Genomic DNA, 26,525 nt, shown 5'->3' on the forward strand with positions numbered 1-26,525 from the left:
CTTCATATATTTTCAAACTAGCGGTTTATATCCGATATAACACGCAGCGTATGTATATTTTAACGGGCAGTTTTGTGTAATAATTTATGAAATTGTTAACCAGTAAGTAACGCGAACGTTACGCACATAAAACAGAGGGAAAATGTAAAAGAAAATTGTTTAAAACAACGACAGCTGGGACTCGGGACGTAATTTCGCGAACTTAGGTCACAAAAACAACTTTGGAGATAGAAATTAATGTATGATGCGAGCCGGACTGTTCTACTTGAATTTAGATAATGTGATTATGATTTTATTTCTCCTAATTCACCTTCTTCGCTTTCCCCATACATACGTAGTTAGTTACAACAGCTACGATAAAATAATAACCAATTAATGCAATGAACGTGTTGTAATTTGATTTCACATGTACTGATATAAATAATTACCGTAAAATTACTGTGACATACATGATAATTTTAACTTCTACGTTTATTTGCGAGCGTGCAGAACATATAATTGGGTCGTTGTTCTTTGCTTGTTGAATATCCTACTTATATTCAGATGGCTGATTGTGATGGAACACAGCATTATTCACGGTTTGTGGTTTTTATGGCTCGTCGGCATCCGTCGCTGCTGTTTTATGAAGTCCTAGTACCTAATTTTTATATAGGTAGTTCCTTAGAGACGTCTTTTACTGGAAATTGCGACGGTGACTTGATTTTGATCGAGATTACACCGAGTAAGTGGGCTATGAACATAAAAACTATTTCTTGTTAAAACGACTTGAATGTTAAAGCTGTTTAAATGGCCACTTAAGTTAGAGTTCAGAGAAATATTTGTAGTCGTAAATAATAAACAACCTTAACATAACAATGGAATATTTTGCTTTCGAATTAAGTTTACATTAAGAAATCAAAACATCCTGTGATTGTAAACGTAACAAGCAACGTGGCCTAAAATAACGTTTCCACATTTTTTAAACAACCAACACAATTATCTAACCCAACCTTGACCATCAAATTTATCACATCACAAGAAACAAAACAGACAAAAGAATCAGAAAAGAATTCCAAAAAAAAGTAACATAAAAACTCAAACTGCAGCGAGCAGTTAATCTTCTTAATAATTAGATAGTACGGTAGATTAAACTTATTAGAAACTAGATAAGTTGGCATGTTTACCTGAAGCTGCAAGTCTGCCCGTCTCTCAACTTTGTAAGAGTTCTACGAAAACTAGGTCGTGCAGGAAGGTGGACTAACAATCCCTCAGCTATTCTATGACCTATGTATATTCTGCTATCTGACACTGAACCGTATTCACACAAAAATAGGCTTCCATTTCAAACTACAATATCCGTCGCATCTCGTGTCACATTACCGAATTTAAATTATAGATTGCAAATAAGTGTATTGTTGGATTCGTTTCGTTCTATTAAGAGTTTTAAACTGTTTATTAATTTACTTTGGCATTTTCTAAAAGAATCGTGTTGTGTTTTGTGTTATCTATCTAAAAACTATGCCAAACCACTCTGACCCAAAAATACGCAACAAAAATATTGTCGATTCACTGCTCCGTTGGTTTTGTAAAAGGCCGACCGAAAGCAACATACCTACTCTACTATACACGCTTGTTTTTCGTAGAAAGGACACTTTATACGTATGTATCTGGTTTGTGCCAGAAATATCCGATTTGTCATACATACAGTAGAAACCCAGGTTACGAATCTATTAATAGAAAACAATCACAACACGTGGTCTGAGAACCCTTTTTTTGTGAAATCGGTTGAGAAAAAAACATATTATAAATAACACCTTCACGATTCTAACATCAAACCGCCTTAAGTTTAATAAACGTTTGCCTTCTAGTAGACTATAAACACCACTAATATCGAAAATGTTACAGATTAAAATGATCATATGATTTGCTCCTCGTAACCAAATTGGTCTCTAACACGGACTAATGGGAAAGTAATTAGTACCGGGAAACGGATTGGCGACCGGATCGACTAAATTATTAAACTTTTACAGTAATTTATACTCATCAACGTGGAGTTTAATACCATCAGTGGGTTCCTTTCTTGGAAGCTGTAATGAAATTTGGTTACTATGTTCAATAAACGCTGATTTAGTGGTTAGAAGTTGATTAATATGGATCAATATACTTATGAAGAGTAACCCTTTAACCACCCAATTAAATATTAATTACCGTGCCGATAGCATTCGACTACGAAAACAAAAGAATATACAGTATGTTAACTAAAAGAGGGCGTTCCTGTTAACCCGCAATACATGTCAAAAAAATATTACCATTCAAAAACAAAACATTTTTTTTAAATATTAAAATATTCACCAAAAATTTTAAATCGATACGTAAAAGAAACACTCTGTACACGCGTAATTGAAGGAAGGCAACATTGCAATTTATTGCTTATTTTTTTATGCTATTATTTATTTAATCTATTAATGATATAGATTAACGAGTTTAAAGGAACGCCCTCTGTTAGTTAACATATTATATATCTCTACTAAATAAGGAGCAGCAATCGAAAATATCATGCATATTCTCTGTCGCAGCAACATGACATGAGTGACAGGGACACGGAAATGTGTGTCGCATATATGCCACACAGGCGGTTAAAGGGTTAAACTGAGATACAGTTATCGTTAAGTTCATTAATACCTTTAACATAATTTAGGTTTAGTAAATACTAGTTTCGACAAAACGAATAGTATTTGAATCCTCGGTTTACGATTCACTTTATCCTCACATTGACATTAAAAGAATTGGGCAACTACACTATAATATAAACTTTGATAGTGAGATATCTCTGTATCACTCTGTATAAACAACAACATAATTATATACACCAACAAACAGATTATACACGCGATTACCAATCAAAACTACTTTCTTAATAGTTTGATACAACGTAAAGATAACAAAAGTTAAACTAACATAGTTAAAACGTTCGCAAAAACACGCAAACTATTTAGTTCGATGTTCCAAGGTCGTCAGATCGATGCCTGGGACACGAAGCTCATTATTACTTTCATCAACATAGATTAATGTCTCCCTCTTAACGGTAATGAGGCACAGCCTGTGCCATTTGCCTCCCAGCTTCCTCAGTTTCAATCGCTATAGACACCTGTATAATTATATACCACACATGTATACCTCTGTGTACTATTAAAGCAACGTTGCCATAGAAACTCCTATGTATGAGCACTTACGCGCTAATGATATTGTATAATTGCTCCACAAGTATTCAGCCGTTTAATTGTAATTAAATATTTTAAGCCACATACTATTATTTACTATGCGAACTCTATAAACTGTTCATCTCGTGCCTGCAATGAAATTGCCCGTCCACCTCACATTGTTGTGCGTCAAAGCATACGTGATTGACGGCCATACTCCAATTCAATTCTGCCGAAACCAGCAATATCCTACTTGCTTTATCCGATCCGAAACATTAAACCTCCACGCAGGAATACAGAATACTCCTCTGAAATTAATAAAAGTTGTCAATAAAAAATAAATGACGATTCATAAAATTCTATATTCAAATATAATAGACGTTGAACTCCAGTTAGGTACAATATCAATATTCAAACAGTCACTTTGTATTTTATTAATGGAATTTGTGGCAATAAAACTTTATTAATATCATCCACTAAAGTGAAAGCAGACTGAGAACAAGGAGGCAGCCTCTCTCCCCTCCCTAATATAGGCAATAGGTTCACTACCCAAGTTTATCCCTCTATTCTCTTATTATAAACTTAGACATCCAACTTAAATTGGTTAAAGATGAAACTGCTTTTAAGTAAACAAGCACCAAGAATTTTGTTTCTGTTTTTCAAATATCCTAACGAAGACATAACAATATCAACTCTTCTAGCTAGCCTCTCAAATTACGGCAGTAAAACCTAATGTAAATTTTGTTCCCTTTGCATGATTGACCTAAAAAAAGAAAATACCAGTACCCCTTTTAATTTCTCTGTACATTTTAGGTACGTACTAAAAGTCTCTTGAATTAATTTAAAATTGTAATCTATAGCGTGCTCCCCTTTTTATTATTTGTACATAGATATGGGGTTATTACTCAGTATAATCCGTGAGCGCGGTGAAACTGCCGGCTCTTGGCCGCGAGCCTATTTGGTTAACTAATTTGTGGTATTATAAATTACAAATTGTAAGTAACTAAACCTTGGAAAGGCGTCCTAATATAATGTTTAATGTTGCGAAAATTAGGAAAATGCTAAAGTTTCAGCAGTTTACGCACACTACGTTCTGGTTTTTTCTCCTTTGTCGTGTCACGCAGGGAAAGTAGGTAAAGGTGCGTTGCTATGGCACTGTAGAGGTATGTTATGTAGGTTGCCTTGTATTACGAGCCCGTCGACATGAGATGATACTTGAAAAATGGCTGCTTTGTTTAGTTCTAGAATTTAGACGTCGATATAAAGAAAATATAATATTTTTCAGTGAAAGAATAGAGAAGATTAATGACGTTCCGTTTACTGGTCGCCGCCCTCCTGCTCTCTGATTATTATTTATACTATTTGTATTAAAGCCAGTCTAAGCTTACGATAGTAATGATCTATTTGTTATTACTACGTTCATTGTTTTTGCTTGAGTTATTGTTTGACGGCAGATATATCGGTGTTTCGTTAGTGCTGGCTAGATAAAAGAAATAATTAATGGTCGCTTCAAACAAAACAGTGCGCTATAGTGCAATATTATGTTGTTAGTTCGAAGTTGGGACCAAAAGTTTTCTTTGTTTTGGAAAATGTTCTAATTGAATCAGCATATTTAATGTGTTCACTGAGACGCGCTCCGTTGCCCTTAATACGTCTAGACTTTAAACTTACAGCCAAGGTAATAGGCCACGTAGCGTACATTTTTCAGACAAAAGTGCCGATGCGTGCGTGTCGTAATATCCTCACATTAGGGTGCTCGCGGCCTATCGCGCCACTTTCTTCCGTCATATTAAATTATCGCCAAATGTTGCGTCCCTGATTTATTCCTAGTATGTACGCACGTATGTACAGTACGATCTCACTCTTTTCAAACTACCGTATATCCCTTAAAGTAGACGCTCATCATAGGTAATCTAACCGTCGATAAAAAAACTTGGCAGGCGTGTTACTTTTGGCACATAAAAAGAAAATTGAACATTTGTTATAAGCTGCCTCGTTTATTTGGTGATTGAAAGATCTATTCTTAAGATAAGATGTATCGCGATAAAAGCAATAGGTAAACCTTAGAACAAACAAGTCAAAATTACTGTTAGACAGATATACTTTCCTGCTATACTACTACTCCACATTGCGTTTTTTTACGAATACATGCATCCTTCATAAACAAGAGGCGGCCTACAAATGAATGCATCATGCTTAGAAACAAAACTGTCAACGAAGCGGCAACGTTAGATCCTCCTATTGCCTGTGAAGGATCCATGCATTTGTCAAATGACGCAACGAGGACAGTAAACTCTAATTGTTTCTCAAATAACACAATAGCTCTCAGTTTCAGTGCCAGTGCCCGTAACATTAGCATACCTGTCGAACTGAAACAAGTATTGTTGATTTATCTAAGGCATTGGTAAATAAATAAACATCTTCGGTGTCTGCAATGTATACTCAAGCCCGATTTATGCACACTACTATAGTACGAAGATACGATGAAATAGAATACACCGCATTGTGTGATTTCAAAGAAAACTTTAATTTTAAACGTTTACATTGCGAGGGAAAACACTTAATATAATTTGTAAGAGCTTTTACTTAGATAAATTTAATGAAGGAAAATTCGACGCTAGCTCTGTTTGATCTTGTCTAATGAGAGCGGTTTCGAGTATGTAGCATACTTAGCCCAAGAAAGCCACTCGGTGTCATGTAAACCCTTGTACTTATTTGTTATTTAACATCATAAGAATGCGTATTTAAGCTAATATAGCTATTCAACTAATTCCCGACAGCGAGTTAGTGGTCGTTTTGTGAGTCTACCACAAAATTACGTTACATTTTCTTTATCATGTTTTAGTGTTGTCTTCAAATATTAAAACAACAATGAAACATTACAAATGCGTGGTACTTTGGTACCCAGCCTGAGGTATTTTAATATCCCTTCCTTTTATGTTTGTATTTCTGTCGATTTTGGGGTCCCACATTCACATTATAACCGAGTAATTTGTTTTCGACCCGCTAACACATTATTTTATATACCTATATGTACACATCGAAGTTTTTCTGCTTACGTAATGCCGGTTGTTGCCTGCGGATTCACTCGCGATCGAGAACAAACTCCAAACTGTCATAAACGCGAAAGTTTGCGCTGATAGATGAAATGTTTGTCACGATTGCACGTAAAAGCAACTGGACTATTATGAATTTGGCCGTATAAAATGGGGATAGAGAAACGGTCAGTCGTTTCTGTATAAACTTAATTGAACTGTTGACAAAACTACGTATAAAAAACTTTTAATTCTATACAATAAACAATCTCTCTTTATTAGTTATGAAAAATACGTTACATCTACAAATAATATAAAAAAATGTAAACGTAACAACAACATTTCAAAACAATATTTTATCAAAGATCCCGTGTGTACGCACGTAGCATTATCAAACGTTACAAATACCTTGTGTATTCGGTAAGATTGAAGCAATATAAAAATATTTTCTCAAGGTAAAATTTGCTGATGCTCATGAAAACATAATTTACATGCTCGGAATTTATGGCCTGAGAATCGGTGAAGGTAAATAAATCTGTAATAAGACTTTGAAGGTATCAAAGAAAAATATACTGTATTGATGAGATTATATTCAAGACTAGCTTTTGCCCGCGACTTCGTTCGCGTGGAATAGTGACTTCCGGCAAATTTTTGGTTTTAACCACATAGTTCCCGATCTCGCGGAATCTCTTCAAAAATGAGATGTAGAAGATATTCCAGGAAACTCTTCAAAAATCAACATAATGAGCTCTGCGTTTGAATTTAATAGATGTATACTCACTTAAGGCATTGAAAAAAATAGTTTAAAAACGGACTTAAACTAAAGAAATATTATAATCTTTCCGTACTTAAGATGAAAACTAACTTAAAACTAAAGAAAGCTACGAATTACGAATTTATAACAATTAAAACCGACCAAGTGCGAGTCGGACTCGCCCATGAAGGGTTCCGTAGCAGCAAGTAGATGACATAATATAAAAGTTGTAAAATAACTTGGTTTTACATAGTGTTTGTATGAACGACAAAGTTATATTTGCGGTTTTTGAAAATGTTTTATTTCTTAAAAACTAATAATGATATCTTGTTCAAACCAATTTTCGTTGTTAGTTTCTATTGAAATCTACAGCATATATATTTTTTTAGTTTTCTCACTCTCTTATTTTAAAAGTTAGAGGGGGGGGACACTCATTTTTCCACTTTGGAAGCGTCTAACTTTCCAACGATTGATTTTTACGAAAAGTGGTTTTAGGAACCTTAATGTCTTTTTTAAAGAACTATCCATAGACACCCATCACGGATATGTTAGCAGAAAATTATTATTTTTGAATCAGTTCCATGTATGCTGTTTCCCTTTAATTTTTAAATTCATTAATTTTTATTCAAAATTCGAATAGCGGTTTCTAGAATACATCAACCTACAAAGTTTCAACTATGTAGGCCCAACAGTTTCGGAAATAAATGGCTGTGACATACGGACGCACGGACAGACAGACATGAGGGATCTATAAGGGTTCCGTTTTTTGCCATTTGGCTACGGAAAAAAAAGAAATTATATTACAACCTATCCTCTAATAATAACCAAGCTTAAACTAAATAATTTAAAAGAAACGACTTAAATCTAATCTATCTAATTAATTAATTTTGACGTTCAAAAGTGCTTTCCTGGTCTATTTGAAATAAATGATTTTGATTTTGATTTTTGATTTTGAAAATAAATTAGACTTACAATTTTATTAAAAAAACTAACTACAGTAACTACTAATAATCGATATCAAACTAAACCTACGTTAAATAATTTAACCAGAAAACCAGGAAAACCCAACAAATAAACTTATTAATTGACAAATACAACGAAACAAATTTATTTAGAACTAGCTTCCGCCCGCGACTCCGTCCGCGCGGATGTCGGTCTTCGCGTGGAAGTTTTATTTCTCCATTTTGAGTAACTCTGACATTGACATCTTATAAATATCTATTGGACCCAAATACGGCGAGGCCCATAATAATTAGGGAGATTCCTCTATTGAGCTACTGTTGAGCTCGCGTTCTGTAGAATAAAACTGAAAAATAAAGATTTTTTCTACGTATTTTTCCAGGATAAAAAGTATCCTACCCAGGATAATAAGGTATAATTATACCAAGTTTCATCGAAATCGAACCGTTAGTTTTCACGTGATGCCAGAACATACAGACAGACAGACAAAAAAAACCGATCCAGTAACACCCCCTGCTATTTATTTTTTCAATATTTTCAATGTACAGAATTGACCCTTCTACAGATTTATTATAATATAGCTTTTGCCCGCGACTTCGTTCGCGTGGAATAGTGACTTCCGGCAAATTTTTGGTTTTAACCACATAGTTCCCGATCTCGCGGGATCTCTTCAAAAATGAGATGTGGAAGATATTCCAGGGAACTCTTCAAAAATCAACATAATGAGCTCTGCGTTTGAATTTAATAGATGTATACTCACTTAGGGCATTGAAAAAATAGTTTAAAAACGGACTTAAACTAACTTAAAACTAAAGAAAGCTACGAATTACGAATTTATAACAATTAAAAAAGAAACTATATTACAACCTATCCTCTATGTCTATGCTATAATAACCAAGCTTAAACTAAATAATTTAAAAGAAACGACTTAAATCTAATCTAATTAAAAAAAAATTAGACTTACAATTTTATTAAAAAAACTAACTACAGTAACTACTAATAATCGATATCAAACTAAACCTACGTTAAATAGTTTAACCAAAAAACCAGGAAAACCCAACAAATAAACTTATTAATTGACAAATACAACGAAACCAATTTAGAATATACGAAACAGCAGGACCACTACAGACAAATAATCATACGACTGATAATACACTTTTTCTACGATAGTACCGAAGCGCTCGGCCGATACCCAACCAAATGAATGTAACGAAACCATAGCGCGATCTATTTCGATCCCAACGCTATCTATCGAGGATAAAGACAACTTGGATTATTTATTTATACTCCGTTCGGGCATTTTCTTTGTACTAAAAGTTTAATTATATTGATATTATTTTTTTCATACCTTTTTACTATTTATTTACTTTTTTTCGATGAATTAAAACAATAACATGAACCGAAGTCGTGTAACGATCGACATAGAATTATCTATACTCCGTTAGAGCATTTTCTTTGTACTAAATGTTTTATTATATTGATATTATTTTTTTCATACCTTTTTACTATTTATTTACTTTTTTTCGATGAATTAAAACAATAACATGAACCGAAGTCGTGTAACGATCGACATAGAATTATTTATAAATAATTTATTTCTTATTTTTATTTTTTGATTTTTGAAATAAAAATATATCTATGTCCTTTCTAAGGTTCTAAACTATATCTGTACCAAATTTCAACCAAATCCGTCAAATAGTTGCGGAGATTAATGGTATAAGCATAGAATGTTCGACGTGATTCTTTAATTTGACATAACTTTTTTATTTATGAACCGATTGACATGAAACAAACACTAAATGTAAATTTAAGCATTCCACAATATATTCGTGAAAACCGCATCCAACTCGGATCAGCCGTTTCTGAGATTAGCGCGCACAGACGAACAGACAAACAGACAAACAGACAAACAGACAAACAGACAAAAAAAAAGTTAATTACATTTTTGGGTTCGACATCGACATAACAATAACCCCTGCTATTTTTTTTATTTTTATTTTCAATGTACAGACAGCACTTTTCTACGATTTTATTATATGTATAGATTCAACGAAATACATATATTGCAAAAATACATTTTTTTCACAAAGTTTCAGAAACGTAGATGCCTAATTAATGTAGGTAATAATCTGTATTTTACTTGATTGTTTTTTTTTGCAAAGCCCATTTTTAATACGAATACCGATTAAAATAGCTGTCTAAATAACATACTCCGATTTCAAAATACATCATCCCACTCGTAATTCTGGTTAAAAACTAAATTTGGTAGATTCAATAAAAATTATATGCTACGTGTTCTCATATTTTTATGTTATTGGCTCTGGAATCGTATGTTGTATGTAATGACATATTTATTCATGCAATACTGGATAGTAGTAACGTGCCTACTACATCCTTATGTTTCCACACAATGTTTCTCGCACTGACTTGATAAAATTGCACGAAATAAATCAAAGTAAGTAGTTAGTTTGATATACTCGAACATAAAAGTAAAGGGAATTTGCAATAAAAAGGTAGAAAGGTAGGTAATATTTTTCTCGTAGCGGTGGCCACAACTCTTAATAAGTGCCTATTCACTAACGAAATGATTAGAGTACGAGTATGACCTTTATAAAATAATCATATTCCACAACAGACCAACTTCGTATTAATTATTCAAAGGATACTTTTCTATCTTTATTCAAAAAACCTTTAATTATACTCAGTTTCACTGAAATCATTCAAATAAGTAAGTTATTCAAACTTTATGAATAAGTTGTTATTAAAAGGATTGAACTATTTATAGATCAGTCCATTTCAGTAAAGTTGTTCCATCGCTCGATAAGGTAAAGAAATTAATGGCAAGCGATTATTCTACAGAAACACGAGTATTTCATTTAAGTTTGGCTGCGCTCAGGACCACTGACACAATTAAGTACTTAGCGACGATGCGGGGAATGTCTGGCAAACGAGGTCCACAGAGGGCCTGCCTGCACGCGACTAAGTGCTCCCCTATACTATACACAAAACGTTTACAATTCTGTGGCGAGCTGCGATGCACGCGCAAACAAACAGTTCTATTAACGAGTAGCCGCCGCGCGCCGCTCTCTACACAGTCTCCCTAAACTTTTAGTTTTAAGTTTTAATTAAAGGCATAAGCAGACGAAAGCTTTTTGCTCATTAATCAAAAAGTTTTCACCTCCAACATTCAAGGAGGGCACGAGGAGTACTTTGGAATTTCACAATTCGTAACCCTTAGCCAGAGCGTCGCCCGGCCGTTGTTGTCGATTGCGTTTTATCCGATAGACGTCTTACGGCTAAGACAGTGTTGTTGATGTAAATGTGTGTGTATTGTGCGGAGTTCCAGCATAGGGTATGTTCGTAGTTTCAACAGCACAACAACATTGTTTATAACATGCGGTGTTTGTTACAATATATGTTGACGCAGTATATTGAAACATAGACTCCATAAGTCGTTGAGAATAAGTTTCATGCCAAACTCCTGGCAGTGTTTCACCGCGACCGATACGAGCCAATCCAATTTTCTATCCCCAACCGAAAATCCCGAGTGCGCTGCACAAGGACCATTTTGCCCGTCGTCGCCCGACTGACACAAGCAACATAGCCGACATGCATTGTGCCCTCCATTCTCGCCTGACATTATACTGACAACACTACCGCCGCGTACCGCTATAGACTTGTTGCTCTGTTATTTGACTTGTTCGCGCCCGTCCAATACATGCCATGTTTAGGTAACGTACCTGACCGCCGGTAATGACATAATATCCTACCACAGCAACTTTTGTAAAAACTTTACCTGCGCTATCTTTACACTAGAATGTCCTCACCTTTAGAACTTAGGTACTAGGTAAGAATGTCAGATAAGCACCTTTTAAGTTAGTTTCGCAAGTACGTAAACGTATCGTTTCTTTATTCAACAAACGGATACCTTTAAGAAGGGTACAAATCTTATTATCATGTCACACGTTAAAAATCCCTTCACGTTAGTCCGGTCGCCGGTTGCCATTCGCCGGTCGCTGGGCGGGATGTATCGGCGAGACGGTCCCATACATCACGTTTTATGTGTGACAAATAGTCTCGAGTTAGGCGAAATTGCTTTCCGATCCACTCTGACAAATAATGTCAGCCCACTGACGCGTGACCTTAGTCGTTCTCGTGACGATCACAATTTGCCTATACTCTGATTCGGGATACGAAGGGTCCGTATTTTGTGTATGCGGATAGCGGATGTGTCCGGCCCTTTATTTGCCGTAGGATCGCCCAACTACTTAAAAAGTAGAACTCGGAAATACATTTTTTTCTCCCAAAGCGTTGAAGTTTAGCAACTTGTAAATAGCAAAAAGTTTTCTTATAGACTTAACTTTTTCCTTGATATTGTTATGTCACAACTTAAATTAAAATATCGATGTATTTTGACACTTTGTTTATATTTACTCGCTCGAAAATTGAGTTTGCGAACGCTGCCGTCCCTGGAAACGTAGATATGTGGTACTGTACGTTGTGGTTTATAAAATTTGGAATTCATAGATATTTGGGTGTGCAATAGTGAACATGGGTGTGGCAATGGTCCTGTTCACCTTTAAATTAGATTGTCGGTAGCGATCCAACTATATAATAATACAATGCGGTCGCTAGGCTGAACTGAATTACAGTGGGTGCGTTGTCGCTGTCCTATTGTACCGGGGCCGAGCCCGGGATAATATACGAATCTTTTATTCAAGTGCCCTGGCCCCCGAACGCAACAAGAAAATAACACAAAGATGAAGTCAACATTCATTGTGTTGCTCTCAATAGGATTTTGACGGATTTGAAGAGGTCCAGAAACATTTAACGACTACAATACTTTCCTTATTGCTATTTCTATTAAGAATTTTAAACAATGTTTCTGCTGCTGTACAGAAAATGCTATCTGCAATTTTTCTTTTTTATCGAAGTGACGTTTCTCGTTTCTATGATAACGGATTTCAGAAGAGAAATTCAAAATTCGATTTGTTTTCTTTTACGAACGTTTAATCAATACATGGGGCCACCCCGGTAGCTACGGAACTCGGTAGTTGTGTTTCACTAACAGCAATATAGCTGATAATAGATTTCGGTCAATTGTTTTTGTTGTCCTGATCAACATTTATTGCCTTATTCGTATGCGGGACCAAATCTAAAAAGGTTCGGAAACGTACAATAAAATTTTATTTCGTTTTAAGATGTACGAGCTGGTATACAGATTTCTAAGCTTGTTACTATCAACAATATTAAGGGCGGTGTGCCTTTGCAGCTCCGGTACAATGGGAGAACAAATTGATGGCCGCTTCCGAGGTCACTTGTACAGCTAGTAATCTTAGTTTCATTACAATAGTTACGATGGTGCCGCTGGAATGTTACAGTTAGTCTTACGATTGGTACAGTCACTCTGGGTTTATAGCGTTTCATAAACATGAACCGCCTTCGCCTTTTGACCGGGTTATGACCAACGGAGACAGGGGCTCGAGCCTTCGCACGTAATTTACATTTAAATCGAGACTAAGCCACGAAAGCTTTGCGTTTTATTATTTTTATAATGAAGGGAGAATCACGTCATTAATATTACTTACTCGTTACATGTATTAAACTGTTTAGGATTTGTATTTTGCGTAGGGTCTGTCAGTTGGGATTGGCCATGTTAATTGCGTAGTATTAATATTAATTGGAAAGGCTCTTATTAAAGTCATACATCAAAAATTTTTTTGCTAATAATATACAAGTATTTTTGTAATTTCCATAGAAAGAAATGATAACATTGGTCAACTTTTATCAGATGAAAAATAGTATCCACATTATTCATGACTGATTACAAGTAGGTGACTACTCAGCACTTGGCATATAAATTGGTCGTAGTACAAAGTAGACAACAATATTATGGTAGTTTCTTTCTTACACGGCTCCTGTCGGAAGTGGGTTGAGTACGTACGACTTAAAAGGTCGACGATAAAACGAACAAGTGTCATTGCGTTTGTCGAGAACCTTCTGAATCCAGACGTAAGCAAATGTGGATAGCTGAAGTTTAATGAGCCGTGTGCTTACCCCGCATCTAACTTCGTACAAACTCCTATTTAGCTATCGATTTTTCCTTTACTTTAGAATTAAATAAGTGAAACGTCATTTAAACTTCGTAAGTGTTCAATCTTTAAACGAGCTATTTATTATTTTCATTCTTTTGTGTACTAGTCGTAGTCGTGTTCGTTCTCGTCGGTCGCCTGCGGTGATTACGTATGCAACTGAGCTTTAATTATCTGTTTGAGGGGATAGCGGATTCCTTTAGTGGCAAGGGATAAGGGGAGTTCTTTATCTTTCAAAGACAATAGTTCCTAGTACTATCTTGTAATCGAACAGAAAATGTTAAATTGATTTCCAATTGTGCTTTCAAACTTTTTGTTGGAAAGGAGTCTGTGTAGTTTCTTTTAGTTTTACATTAATAATAAAATTGAGCTTTTACTTTAAAAGTCCTCTTCAGGTAACCGAAAGGTCACCCGGTCCACAGACCACAACGGTATTTGCACCTTTTTAAATAACTTTCTGAACATCGCTTTGCGGCAAAACTTTGCCAGGATTTTATTTGGTATTTGGCGCGCTCCGGCTTTTAATTTTAGATCTATATAGTAAAACTGAACGTGCCCGCATACCCAGGTTATCTCTATACCTAGTCAGTCAAAGATTCCCAAGTTGATCTAAGAATTATATTATTATATGAATATGTGGAAAGGTTTTCACCCGCATCTTAGAAGGTAATTTGTATGTTGTGAATGAGATCACATTTGCCAGTAGAAAGTTATCGAAATATCCGCGAGTGTTGGTAAGTTTGTGTGGCAACCATTAATCATATCGGTACCATCTATCAGTGATGTGCTGTGTGTCTAACGCGGCACGCCTACTGAGTACGCAATCAACCCGCATACACATTTAGCAAACTCATGTATGCCATAATTTGCATTCACTGTATTGAATAATTTACTTATGATATGGTATGCTAGTACAAAATCACATGTACATTGGTAATTCTATGAAAGCATACGTGTGTGCGGTTTTAGTTTGTACCTAATGACACCAAATGGTAGAATAACGATTAATAATTTTGCATTTCTGTCATTTGTAACGTTTGCATGAATAAGTTTAATATGGATAGGTATTATGTGTGTACTTAGTCGTATTTTGAATCCCTGAGCAAAGCTAACATTTTCGGTGCATTGTCAACATTGAAAGCTTTGTTATCGGGAGGTGCAGGCAAAGATTCAAGCGCACACACACTGTTGGCTGGTGGCTTATCTCCCAGCACACTCTTATAATACCGTTATCCGCTTCGTCTATTAATTATCGTTACGGTAAAGTGAAGTGTAAACTGAAATAAATTTGGTCGTTAGTTATAATATATAGGGAGTGGTGAGAGGAGAAAGTGGCGCGCCTACTGCCACGTAGAAGCGTTGCGAAGATAAAATGTATGGTCGGAGATATTAGATTGATACCGCCTAGTCAGCCGACCCACGTTCGTGTACATACTACACGCTACATACGCTGCATAGGCACAAAGTCACCCTCTATGTGCCCGCACAGAATATATTGTTATCAGCATATCAGCACAACTGCAGTATACATGTCGGTTTATATTAGTACATCCGCGTCCCACTCGCTACATTGATAACTGACGCGCGCCCTATTACGTGTTACTTGCTTTGATTTACAACCTCTGTGACAGCCACACAGTGACTAGTCGCTTGCTGAAAACTACGAACAAATATAAGGTTTTTTTGTTTTGTATTTAGGTCACAGAATTTGTAGGTTAATCTTCAGTATCGTTTCAACCGCTGTTATTTCCATCGCTCTGTGTACGTACGCATGTGTAAGGTATGTAGGTACGAGTATGTAGATGATCACTCACGCGAAGTAGCTGCATACTATATGGCATACATTTACGCTTACTTCACGGCAACAAAAAACAACTTTGTTTCCTTGATGGAGCCCATCGTTTTTGTTCTTACCGTTACTTTAACATTCCACATAGCAGCACTTATCTAATAAGCAGTACTTAGTAGTTTCCGCTTCCAAAATCGCACAAATTAATTAAAAAGGAGGATTTGATTTATTTAATTAATTACAACCATATCTTTCGTTTCGCCAACTTTTTTTACTGCCGGAAAGTTTCGGGCGGGCCAAGATATTATTCTTGGAAACAGAGTCTATGAATACTTTATACTAAAGTACCTACAGCTTAAAAAATACAAAAGAATGTTGTATTTCTTAAAATGTAAAGTACTATTCACTTAATCTTTGGTGCCGTTGAGAGCCTGTTTTTTCCTTTTAACGGGTTACAAAGAGTTGGCTATTTGAAAAGTTAATTTTAAAACTTAATTTAATGCCGTAGGATCCCATTAGGCGGTCTGTTTGCAGAGTACTGTGGCGCGGGCTGGTCGCGGCCCGCCAGCGTCTACCTCGCGACCAAGCTTATTATCCAGTAATGAAATTACTATTCATGGCACGTCTCAACAATTATCCCGTACTTGTCAACGTCATCAATATTTCATAAAGGCCGCGGACTTATCCCCTTCTTAGGCTTCAAACAGGCACTGGGTACTTTCGCCATCTAGGTTTTATTTATTTCTTTTAGGGCGTGCTGTTAAAAGGGGTTAAGTTGTGATTGTACGTCTTCAATATAACTGATTACGAATCGTGGTTCTGTTATTGTGAGCTATCAAAATTATGTAATCTGGCGGCACAATGACGTATGTAATAACATTTCCGTTCAAATGTGGTTGTTATGTCAGTAAACGAGCAACTAAATTAAACTAGGATTTCTAGTGACGCTCCATTGTTTGTGGGTTTTAGGCTATGATTGATTATACAGCTGCATTGTGATTATCTAGAGATAATAGTTAAACTTATTCTAAGTAATTAATGTGTTTGGACTTGAAATTAAAGGTGAAATTGTTTATTGGTATTTGTCGAGTGACGATGGAGTTTCTTGCTCGTTCTTCTTCTTCATCTTGGAACCAGTATCTAGCTTCACTGACAGATAGACTGACGGACAATTCAATTTAACGTGTCAAAAGTGCCTAATTAAGGATTGATTGAAATAAATGCTTTGACTTTGACTTGGTCTATGAAGTTATTCAACTGATTTCATGCATGACTGCTATCTATCACATTTTTATTACTTCGTATTGGTAACTGAAAACAGTGCCGTATATGAAATTTTTTATTACTTGTTTCATGTAACGTATTCATATAATGAAATATTATTTACTTACATGTACATTGGTACAAATAAAAGGAATAAAAATAAAGATAAAACCGTAACAGTAATTACTGTTGATCGACATAAAGCCTAAGTATAACCATAACATTTATATTTACACTAACATAAATAACATTTCCTTTTATATGAGTAACAACATTATAATTCTGATGAAATACTCCTTATTCAAATATAATATTTCATCTTTGCAATAAAACATCGTTTTCACGACAATATACCAGTAAATCCTATCACGTTTTATCAACGACAATCCTATTACCCGGGCGGTATATAAAGCAACTTATATAAGGTTATCGACCCCTGTGATAACAATGGGAAACAAAATAATCCGCCAACAAATAATAATAATAATCTCTGCTAGTTATATTGATTCCATGTTTATAAAAACCACAACCGCTACGAACGCTACGAGCGCTACGAGCTCACTACGCGACTACGCCGTAGCCGATACTCACAAATAAGTAGTACTCGTATGTTACCGAATCCAATAATCGTTTTACCTACCAATTCTCTTAGTACCTACTTTATCTATTCAATATCTATACATATAATAAAATCGTAGAAAAGTGCTGTCTGTACATTGAAAATAAAAATAAAAAAAATAGCAGGGGTTATTGTTATGTCGATGTCGAACCCAAAAATGTAATTAACTTTTTTTTTGTCTGTTTGTCTGTTTGTCTGTTTGTCTGTTTGTCTGTTTGTCTGTTTGTCTGTTTGTCTGTTCGTCTGTGCGCGCTAATCTCAGAAACGGCTGATCCGAGTTGGATGCGGTTTTCACGAATATATTGTGGGATGCTTAAATTTACATTTAGTGTTTGTTTCATGTCAATCGGTTCATAAATAAAAAAGTTATGTCAAATTAAAGAATCACGTCGAACATTCTATGCTTATACCATTAATCTCCGCAACTATTTGACGGATTTGGTTGAAATTTGGTACAGATATAGTTTAGAACCTTAGAAAGGACATAGATATATTTTTATTTCAAAAATCAAAAAATAAAAATAAGAAATAAATTATTTATAAATAATTCTATGTCGATCGTTACACGACTTCGGTTCATGTTATTGTTTTAATTTATCGAAAAAAAGTAAATAAATAGTAAAAAGGTATGAAAAATTAATATCAATATAATAAAACATTTAGTACAAAGAAAATGCTCTAACGGAGTATAGATAATTCTATGTCGATCGTTACACGACTTCGGTTCATGTTATTGTTTTAATTCATCGAAAAAAAGTAAATAAATAGTAAAAAGGTATGAAAAAAATAATGAAAAAATAATATCAATATAATTAAACTTTTAGTACAAAGAAAATGCCCGAACGGAGTATAAATAAATAATCCAAGTTGTCTTTATCCTCGATAGATGGCGTTGGGATCGAAATAGATCGCGCTATGGTTTCGTTACATTCATTTCGTATCGTAGAAAAAGTGTATTATCAGTCGTATGATTATTTGTCTGTAGTGGTCCTGCTGTTTCGTATATTCTAAATTGGTTTCGTTGTATTTGTCAATTAATAAGTTTATTTGTTGGGTTTTCCTGGTTATTTGGTTTTAACTATTTAACGTAGGTTTAGTTTGATATCGATTATTAGTAGTTACTGTAGTTAGTTTTTTAAATAAAATTGTAAGTCTAATTTTTTTTTAATTAGATTAGATTTAAGTCGTTTCTTTTAAATTATTTAGTTTAAGCTTGGTTATTATAGCATAGAGGATAGGTTGTAATATAGTTTCTTTTTTAATTGTTATAAATTCGTAATTCGTAGCTTTCTTTAGTTTTAAGTTAGTTTAAGTCCGTTTTTTAAATATTTTTTCAATGCCCTAAGTGAGTATACATCTATTAAATTCAAACGCAGAGCTCATTATGTTGATTTTTGAAGACCTGGAATATCTTCCACATCTCATTTTTGAAGAGATCCCGCGAGATCGGGAACTATGTGGTTAAAACCAAAAATTTGCCGGAAGTCACTATTCCACGCGAACGAAGTCGCGGGCAAAAATATTGTAAATATAATACCTATTTGTGATATTGTAGTATAGAAATTGTTAGTAATCTACTTACCTGAGAGAATGGCTAGTGTGAGACAAATTAATTATGTAATAGTTATCGTTATTCACCTTAGTTGGTTATTGCTGTCTCTCATATATCTGAATAAATCCTGAGTAAGTCTTTACTAGATTGTGTTTTCTGAGAAGCAGAAAAACAGGCGTTCATACTTATAATGAGTTCTTCGTATTATTCTTTTATATTAAAACTTACTATTTTGTATTGTCGTCACATAACTCTTCGGAGTTCTCAGTAAGAACTCAGTACACACTTGGATTTCAGAGAACTTGTAAAATCTGGAACAGTGACAGAAATGTGCGGATAACGTTATTAATTCCAAGAGAAGCAAGATTTTTGAGCTACTTCAACTGAATCCGCAATGTTCCAAAGATATCGCTAAAATAGTGCAAAGATAATGGGGCGAATAAATTAACGACGTATGCTTAATGGGGGAGGCTACGTTTGCGCATCTAGGTTAAATCTGCAGCCTAAATACTGCGCTAGTAGACAGTACGGGCACGTCGCACAATATTCTGTTCAGCTCCGACATTGGCTCACAGCGTCCAAACTACTTTGAGGTCATACACAAAATAGTTATCAGGCCAGCCCGGCCAAAGCGGTATTCAGTGCCATAGAAATTTATATACTAGGATAATAGTGGCAGTCCCGTGTGAGAGAATCTATTCCGATGTTCCGATGTTCGCACGCCGCCGCCGGCCGACGCTGTCTTTGTATTCAGTCTTGGTCCAACCGATGCAAGGTTCATCGGAGTGTCGCTTCACAATTAAGGAGCGTCTCTAATAAATGTGAACACACTATTATTGCAGTGATATGATGCAGTTTCAATTGAACTGTGAAACTCATAATACAAATGTTATATAACCGTGTCGCTTTTCAATTCCCTATTATTGATAGATAGATTTCCAAATTCACATACAATAATATTAAATGTTAGTTCATTTACTAACGCGGTACCTTTGTATGTCAGTTTCTACTTTGCTCAGCTTTTATAGTCGTCTAATCACCTATATTTAGTAGTATACAAAGTAGGTTTACGACGCGAACGCAAGACGGAGCATAAGCCAAGTATCGGCCGTCAGCCAGGTCCTTGTATTAACGACCTGGTTCGCTGCTTACCCACTTGGCTCCCCTCACACCGCAAAGCTCGTGTGATTTCTCTTTGTTTTCACAAGAATATTCGCACCAACCCAGGGGACGGAGAACGACTCACTGCTAAATTAGCTGCTAACTTTTTTTATTTATACAATATACAGGGCCGTGTTCTGCAAATATTCTTTAAGATTTTCATTATACAGGATATTTGGTACGCGCACATATTCTCGATGTTATGAAGGTAAAAGCCAAAACACATTTGTGTGGTTAACTTGGACATATGATATTACTTTTGCGACCACAGTTTTGGCTAGCTAATTTACTTACATTGAACCTGTAGTAATATGGTGGTTTCATTATTTTAATCAGATTAGTAAATGGGTTTAGAAATGAAACCTTTTAGTATAAATAGGGTAATAGTTATTATTTATTACAAAACACAAGGTCAACAAAATCCTGTTATGAAAATATTTCGAGAACATTGAAATTAGTTTCTATTATTCCCCGTTTCTGTAACTTTAATATTACATTGTACACATAATTGTTTGTGAAAATTTTGAATTTCTTGTTATTAATTCAACTAATAAGATAAAGGAAACGAATACCGCATTGTGTTATCTTTTAGTCATTAATGAAAAACACGGTCGTTTCTTTCAATGTTGCAAAAAATGTAAGAAGACAGTGGGGTAACTCGTAACGGCGCCATACAATAGCGCCGGCTTAAGTCAATATAACAACGTTTTTTATTTACACAACACGGAAAAAGGCTTATACAAATATGGGAAAATTTTCAGTAAATATGTTTGCCATCTCAAGTTAGGCTCACTAAAGAAAATATACAAGAGTTGCTAAAAGGTTCTTGTTGCTATATTTCGTATTGAAAATTATTGACCTGTTATTTTCTATAAGGATACAGCAATACTAAAAAATAGCTTATAAACATAACCTTCAATTGTATCATTCGTGATACATGCAGAAATTACTAGAAACGAACTAATTAAAGCAATTTTATCTCTAATCTAGTCCTAGATCATAGACTCAGACTTCCTAATCAAGTCTAACAGACTAAAATTCTTTCGTCCACATCATTAGTGATTACACAGCAATCAATCACCACAGTCTGTCACTGGACGAAAATTGTGGCCCGAGCAAAGTTATGATAAAAAATACTAAGTATCAAATACGATCTCATATTTATTGAAACGGACCAACATGGGACAACCCTCGTCAACCGTTATGGTACACATGAATTAGCCATTTTGTCCAAGTAAGCTCAACACTTTCACTTACCATAACAAAAAATTCATCTGCTCCCAAAAATACATTATTAATATTCTTCCATCTTCATTTTACGCCAGAATTAAAAATGGGATGCTTATTTACAATTTCATTGACACAAGCTTTGATCATTGCTTTCACAAATATTTTTCTTTGCACCGACGGGAATTAGGGACCGAGCCGGGCGAAACTTAGAAAAAGATCTACAGTATGAGAGTTGTAAAAGTGTTTAGATTTATTTGTTATCCTATGCGTGTTCCACTTGGAAACACTCATTTAAAACTGACTTTACTAACTTTTCAATTTACTCTGTTGTACTTTATAGTTGTTGTTGCGGTGAGTGTTTCAACGATTTGGCTTTACTGATGTATGCTGTATTTATAGATTATTTATTCTTCCAAGTACATTACACTGCAGCAGTTTGTAACAAGCTACTTGCACTTAATCTTACTCTCCAAGGTTAATGTTCTTGGCACCGCCATCGTGAATTTAAAGAATGTTCTTAAATTGTTGCCGTTTTCGTACTTTTGCTACGGCGCTTAATAAAATGAATTAGCACATTTCCTTAAACAGGCTACGTATCTCTAGATCCGCGATGTAACTAACTCGTTTACAAGTACCATAAATACAGAAACTTTTGTGATTACTTAGGTTTGTAATCTAGGCGTGGTTGAATATTTTGATTATAGCTACGATACCCAAAATAAAAGCTCCACCCAGTTTGAGGGTTCCAAGTATTATAATATTAAATTTTAACCACAATAATGAACACGATTCCATTTCGGACCTAGCAATGTTATCTTTCTGTTTATACTCTTGGAGTTTGTTGTTTGTAGTCTCTGTTTTCACGAAAATTTGTTGACCTTGTTAATTAATCGTTTTGTATGCAGACGACACGGAGCTATGCTTGAGGCGATTGTAATTCGACTGTACTGCGAGTATTTGAATCCGACTCGGACAATTTATCACGTGGCAGCGTCGCCAGTGTACCGAGATACAAAGTAGAAAGGCTATTGGGCATCGTAAGTACGTCCGGCGATGCGCGAGATGTTTGACATGTCTGTTTATACACGTGGCTCGGCGACTCACTTCCTGACTAACGGAACATCGCACTCGCCGGAACTGGGCGGAACTGCTTCTGTGATTAATGGCAATCTTATCAGATTCCAACACTATACATTTAACGGGCCGATCACAACCGGCTTAATCTGCAGGCCGTCCGAAAGGTGCAAATTAATTACTGAGATAGCTTTAGCTCTCCGATACATTAATTTGTACCTAATTGATTATTTGTAGGGATCCTTTGATTAAACCTCCTATAAAACATAATTAATTTCGTGATCAGAATTTATACGCCAGCCGCCAGGAGTCGAGGCTAAGTAAATCTCAAAGATTAATCTATAATTTATTTTGCATATTCAAAACGGCTGGCACAAGATTTGAAGCACAAAGAGTGATCTTGCTTCGGTAAAAAATCTAGACAGAGAAAATGATAATGTTCCGTATTTTAGTAGTAGTTATTTGGCAACTAGTTATTTTTATAGTTATCGTGTCATCGTTAATGAAGATTTGGTGTCCATTAATACTATCAAGGGGGGTTTTTATCATTGAAAAATATGTTGGTTGAGGTCGCGTCGGCCAGGCGGGGTACACGCCGGGGCGGGCTCGCGTCAGTTCGGCTTGGGCAACTCGCCGTCCGCCCGCCTCGCGCGACGCTACCTCTCGCACCCACACTTCAATGATAATTAATTCCGTTCACTCGGAGTCGGGAATAAGACCGCATGTGATCAGTGATTTAATATTATGAATAATAGTTGTTTACATGTGCCAACGACTGTGTTTGTGTGTGATAATAATCAACGTTGACAGTTAAAGTGCGCCATGCGGTGAAGCGCCGTCGGTGCTATATGCACGCGCGGATATGGTGGACCCGCTGAAAATATTTTGGGTTCTAACAAATAGCACTTACTTGGGTATGCCACTATTTTCTTCCATTACTTCCAGCTATCGACACGAGTCAAGTAAAATCAGAGCGTACCACATCAACTCTTTAGTTTACTGCCAAAATTACTACGACTATCATATAAAACCAGTGGCATGGTTTTTCCAATAATCTTATTTAGTTTCTTATCCATGGAGTAGGTAGGTCATTTATGACATTTTTATGGTCCATTTGGCATTCGGTTCGGTGGCGAGTTTACGCACGACTCTTCATGAATGCTACAATTTGAAAAAGTACCTGTAAACTAACAAGAAACCTTTCTTACCTGTCTATACGGTTGATAATACCAAATAGCTTTATAGTAAATCATAACGGGAAATTTCCCTCGTCATTTTCTTATTTCATTTTACGAAATATGTTTAGCAAAGAATATAACAATAATTCTTTACTCCATAATGGTACCATTATAATTTTGTCATACGGCGCTGACATCCAAGATGTATGGTTGTTACGTTTAATAAAATTAATGTTATGTTTACTTTATGCGTGCTCCGTATACTTTATGCGACATCGGATGATGCTAATTGATATGTAACAATTAACTCCCATGATGCGTAGCTCTATTGTTTTAGAGGTACTCCGTCATTAAGCCCATTGTCGGCATTATACTTTGCATTTACCCAACAGGGCCTCATTGTGGCGAAATTTATTAAAGTCGAGTTCCTTCGGCCTTCCTGTATAAAACAGCTAACTAATAAGGAAAAAATACACCAGATTTATTGCATAAATTATCGGTGTCTACGTTTTGATCCAATAAAAACTCACGTCGTAATATTTTGTTAAATTGTCCAAGTTTCAGATGTGAGATTTAATAAAAGAGCGCATTTTATATAATGAATTGATTCAGATCTCCAAGTAAGGTTACAGTGACAAGAGCACTGAAGTCCAACAGCTTAATTAAATTTTAAAGTTGACTGTTTGTCGCTCACAGTACCTAGGCACTACATAGAATAATATAAATTATACGCGACGACTGCACTGCTTCGCTTCGTATTTTTGATTGAGTTCATTTGTAAGTTTGTGCAAAGTACCTGTGAGTTCGATAACAATGTTCTGCTAGTTAGTTACACAAGATGAAAATATTTGAAATTTCATTTAACGCAATCTCTGTAAGAGACAAGTTGACGAAGTTTACTGGATGTTACTAGCGCCGTGTAATGTATGTACTTGTTGCCATTGAAACTTCGCGTGTGTATCGCTATAAGTATATTATTAAATGAAGGCGTACTTTGTGTACAGTATGAGAAAATATCGTGTCGGAGAAAAGTAAACGCAGACGGTACATGTTTTCTTAATTCGCTGTGGCAACATCCATTGTAGATATATTGGCTGTAGAAAAGCGCATGACATTTGAGTTGACTGAGTAAAAAGGTCGGTCCACAAACATGTACAATAAAGACAAACAGTAATTAGTGAGGCGTATTCTTTACGTGCCTTTGCTATCTTAGGCCAAGATAATCAGCCAATACTGACACTGTTTTTATTTCATTTGGCCGTCAGAAATTAATTGCCAGGTTCCAATTTATTACGTGACCTCATTTGTTGAATCAATCCACTTATTGTTTTAGGCGACTTTTGCTTAATTTGTTAATGAGAACAATTAACTACCGTCACTGTTTATTTATATCGCTTATTAAATGTAATGTATTAGTGGGCTTTCGTTTGATCTTCCAGGATTTCATTTTGGTTTCCCACATGTAAACGATACGTCTAAATATTATATTAAAAGTTCTGGGAATGGCTCCATACTCCGAACACAAATATTGGCCGAATAATAAACTGTGGAAGTGGCTCTTAAACCTTGATATACTGTAAACATGATTTCTAACTTATTTCGTTACTGGGCACACACAATATTGTTGCATTCTGACGCCTTCAACTTTCGGTAAAGAAGTTATTGACTGTGGTCACGTAAGCTTGAAGAATAGTGGGTGTCGACCGACATCTTGAATGGGTTGCTTCGAACCCGCATGTACTTGTGAAATAACTGTCTATATTTCTTCTTCTTTCCCAACTTACCTATTTTTACCCGAGGACAGTTCGTGCGTCACCAAATAACAACAAAATTACGACGGTCGTGTCAGCAACATCGCGATTATATCTCTTATTTAATCAATATTTAAGATCTAGATTAAAATGTTTAGTTTTCGTTTTGTAAACAGATTGTTAGATAAGAACTGGTGAATAAATTAGGAACTATTCTATAGATAACACACAATGGACTCACTCTAACTTCGAATACAATTAGTAGGGCTCGATTTTATGAATAGTCACTATAAAATAGTTTGTCGTCATAGAATTTTATGACGAGTTTGGGACTAGTTTTGACATACACATTCGTTTCGACGAGAAGTTGGTACATTGTCGCACACGTGACGTGATGCTTTTATTTTTTCATATATTACAGGGAGACCGTAAAAAATTCTATGTTTTATATGTAAGACAATGACATTGTCAAAATAGTTTTCTTAGATCCTACAACTCAAGTTGAACACAATTTTTGTTAATAGATACATATATCTTAAGTACTTTTTTGAGTTGATACACTCATTCATAACTGACTATGACTGATGGGAGTAAACTTTTTTTTTACATATTACAAAGCAAAATGAACAAACATAATTCAGGAGTAACCATTGCGTCGTAATGTGTACCCTTATCAATCACCAAAACCTTAAGGATTAGGTGTACCTAACATAAAATCCATTAAAATACGGCAAGCCCTTTTAGGTATGCGTAGTTAAAGGAAAATGTTCTTAATAATAATCTCTTTAATATAAAAGTCGGCAGCACACTGATTTTCCTCAGATTTATCTTTCAATCGTTTCCTTCTATCCATTTTTGAACTGTTAAAATAAAATATAGAAACTT

General features: G+C 35.3%; 1 protein-coding gene across 9 annotated transcripts in view; it reads left to right on the plus strand.

Annotated features, from left to right (window-relative positions):
- The window catches only part of LOC118273138 (neural-cadherin), a 281,396-nt gene that overhangs the window by 189,653 nt on the left and 65,218 nt on the right, over window positions 1-26,525 (plus strand). Inside the window, exon 1 of one of the 9 annotated variants that reach the window (XM_035589944.2) lies at window positions 23,332-23,625. The exons of 7 other annotated variants lie outside the window; for them this stretch is intronic. In XM_035589944.2, the coding sequence (XP_035445837.1) occupies window positions 23,574-23,625 (52 nt within the window). In that variant the 5' untranslated portion in view covers window positions 23,332-23,573. Of the gene's footprint in view, window positions 1-23,331; window positions 23,626-26,525 lie in introns of those variants that run through there. One more of the 9 variants, XM_035589945.2, reaches the window with a different exon arrangement.

The sequence above is a fragment of the Spodoptera frugiperda genome, chromosome 1 (assembly GCF_023101765.2).
Source record: "Spodoptera frugiperda isolate SF20-4 chromosome 1, AGI-APGP_CSIRO_Sfru_2.0, whole genome shotgun sequence".
In the NCBI taxonomy this organism is placed as follows: domain Eukaryota; kingdom Metazoa; phylum Arthropoda; class Insecta; order Lepidoptera; family Noctuidae; genus Spodoptera; species Spodoptera frugiperda.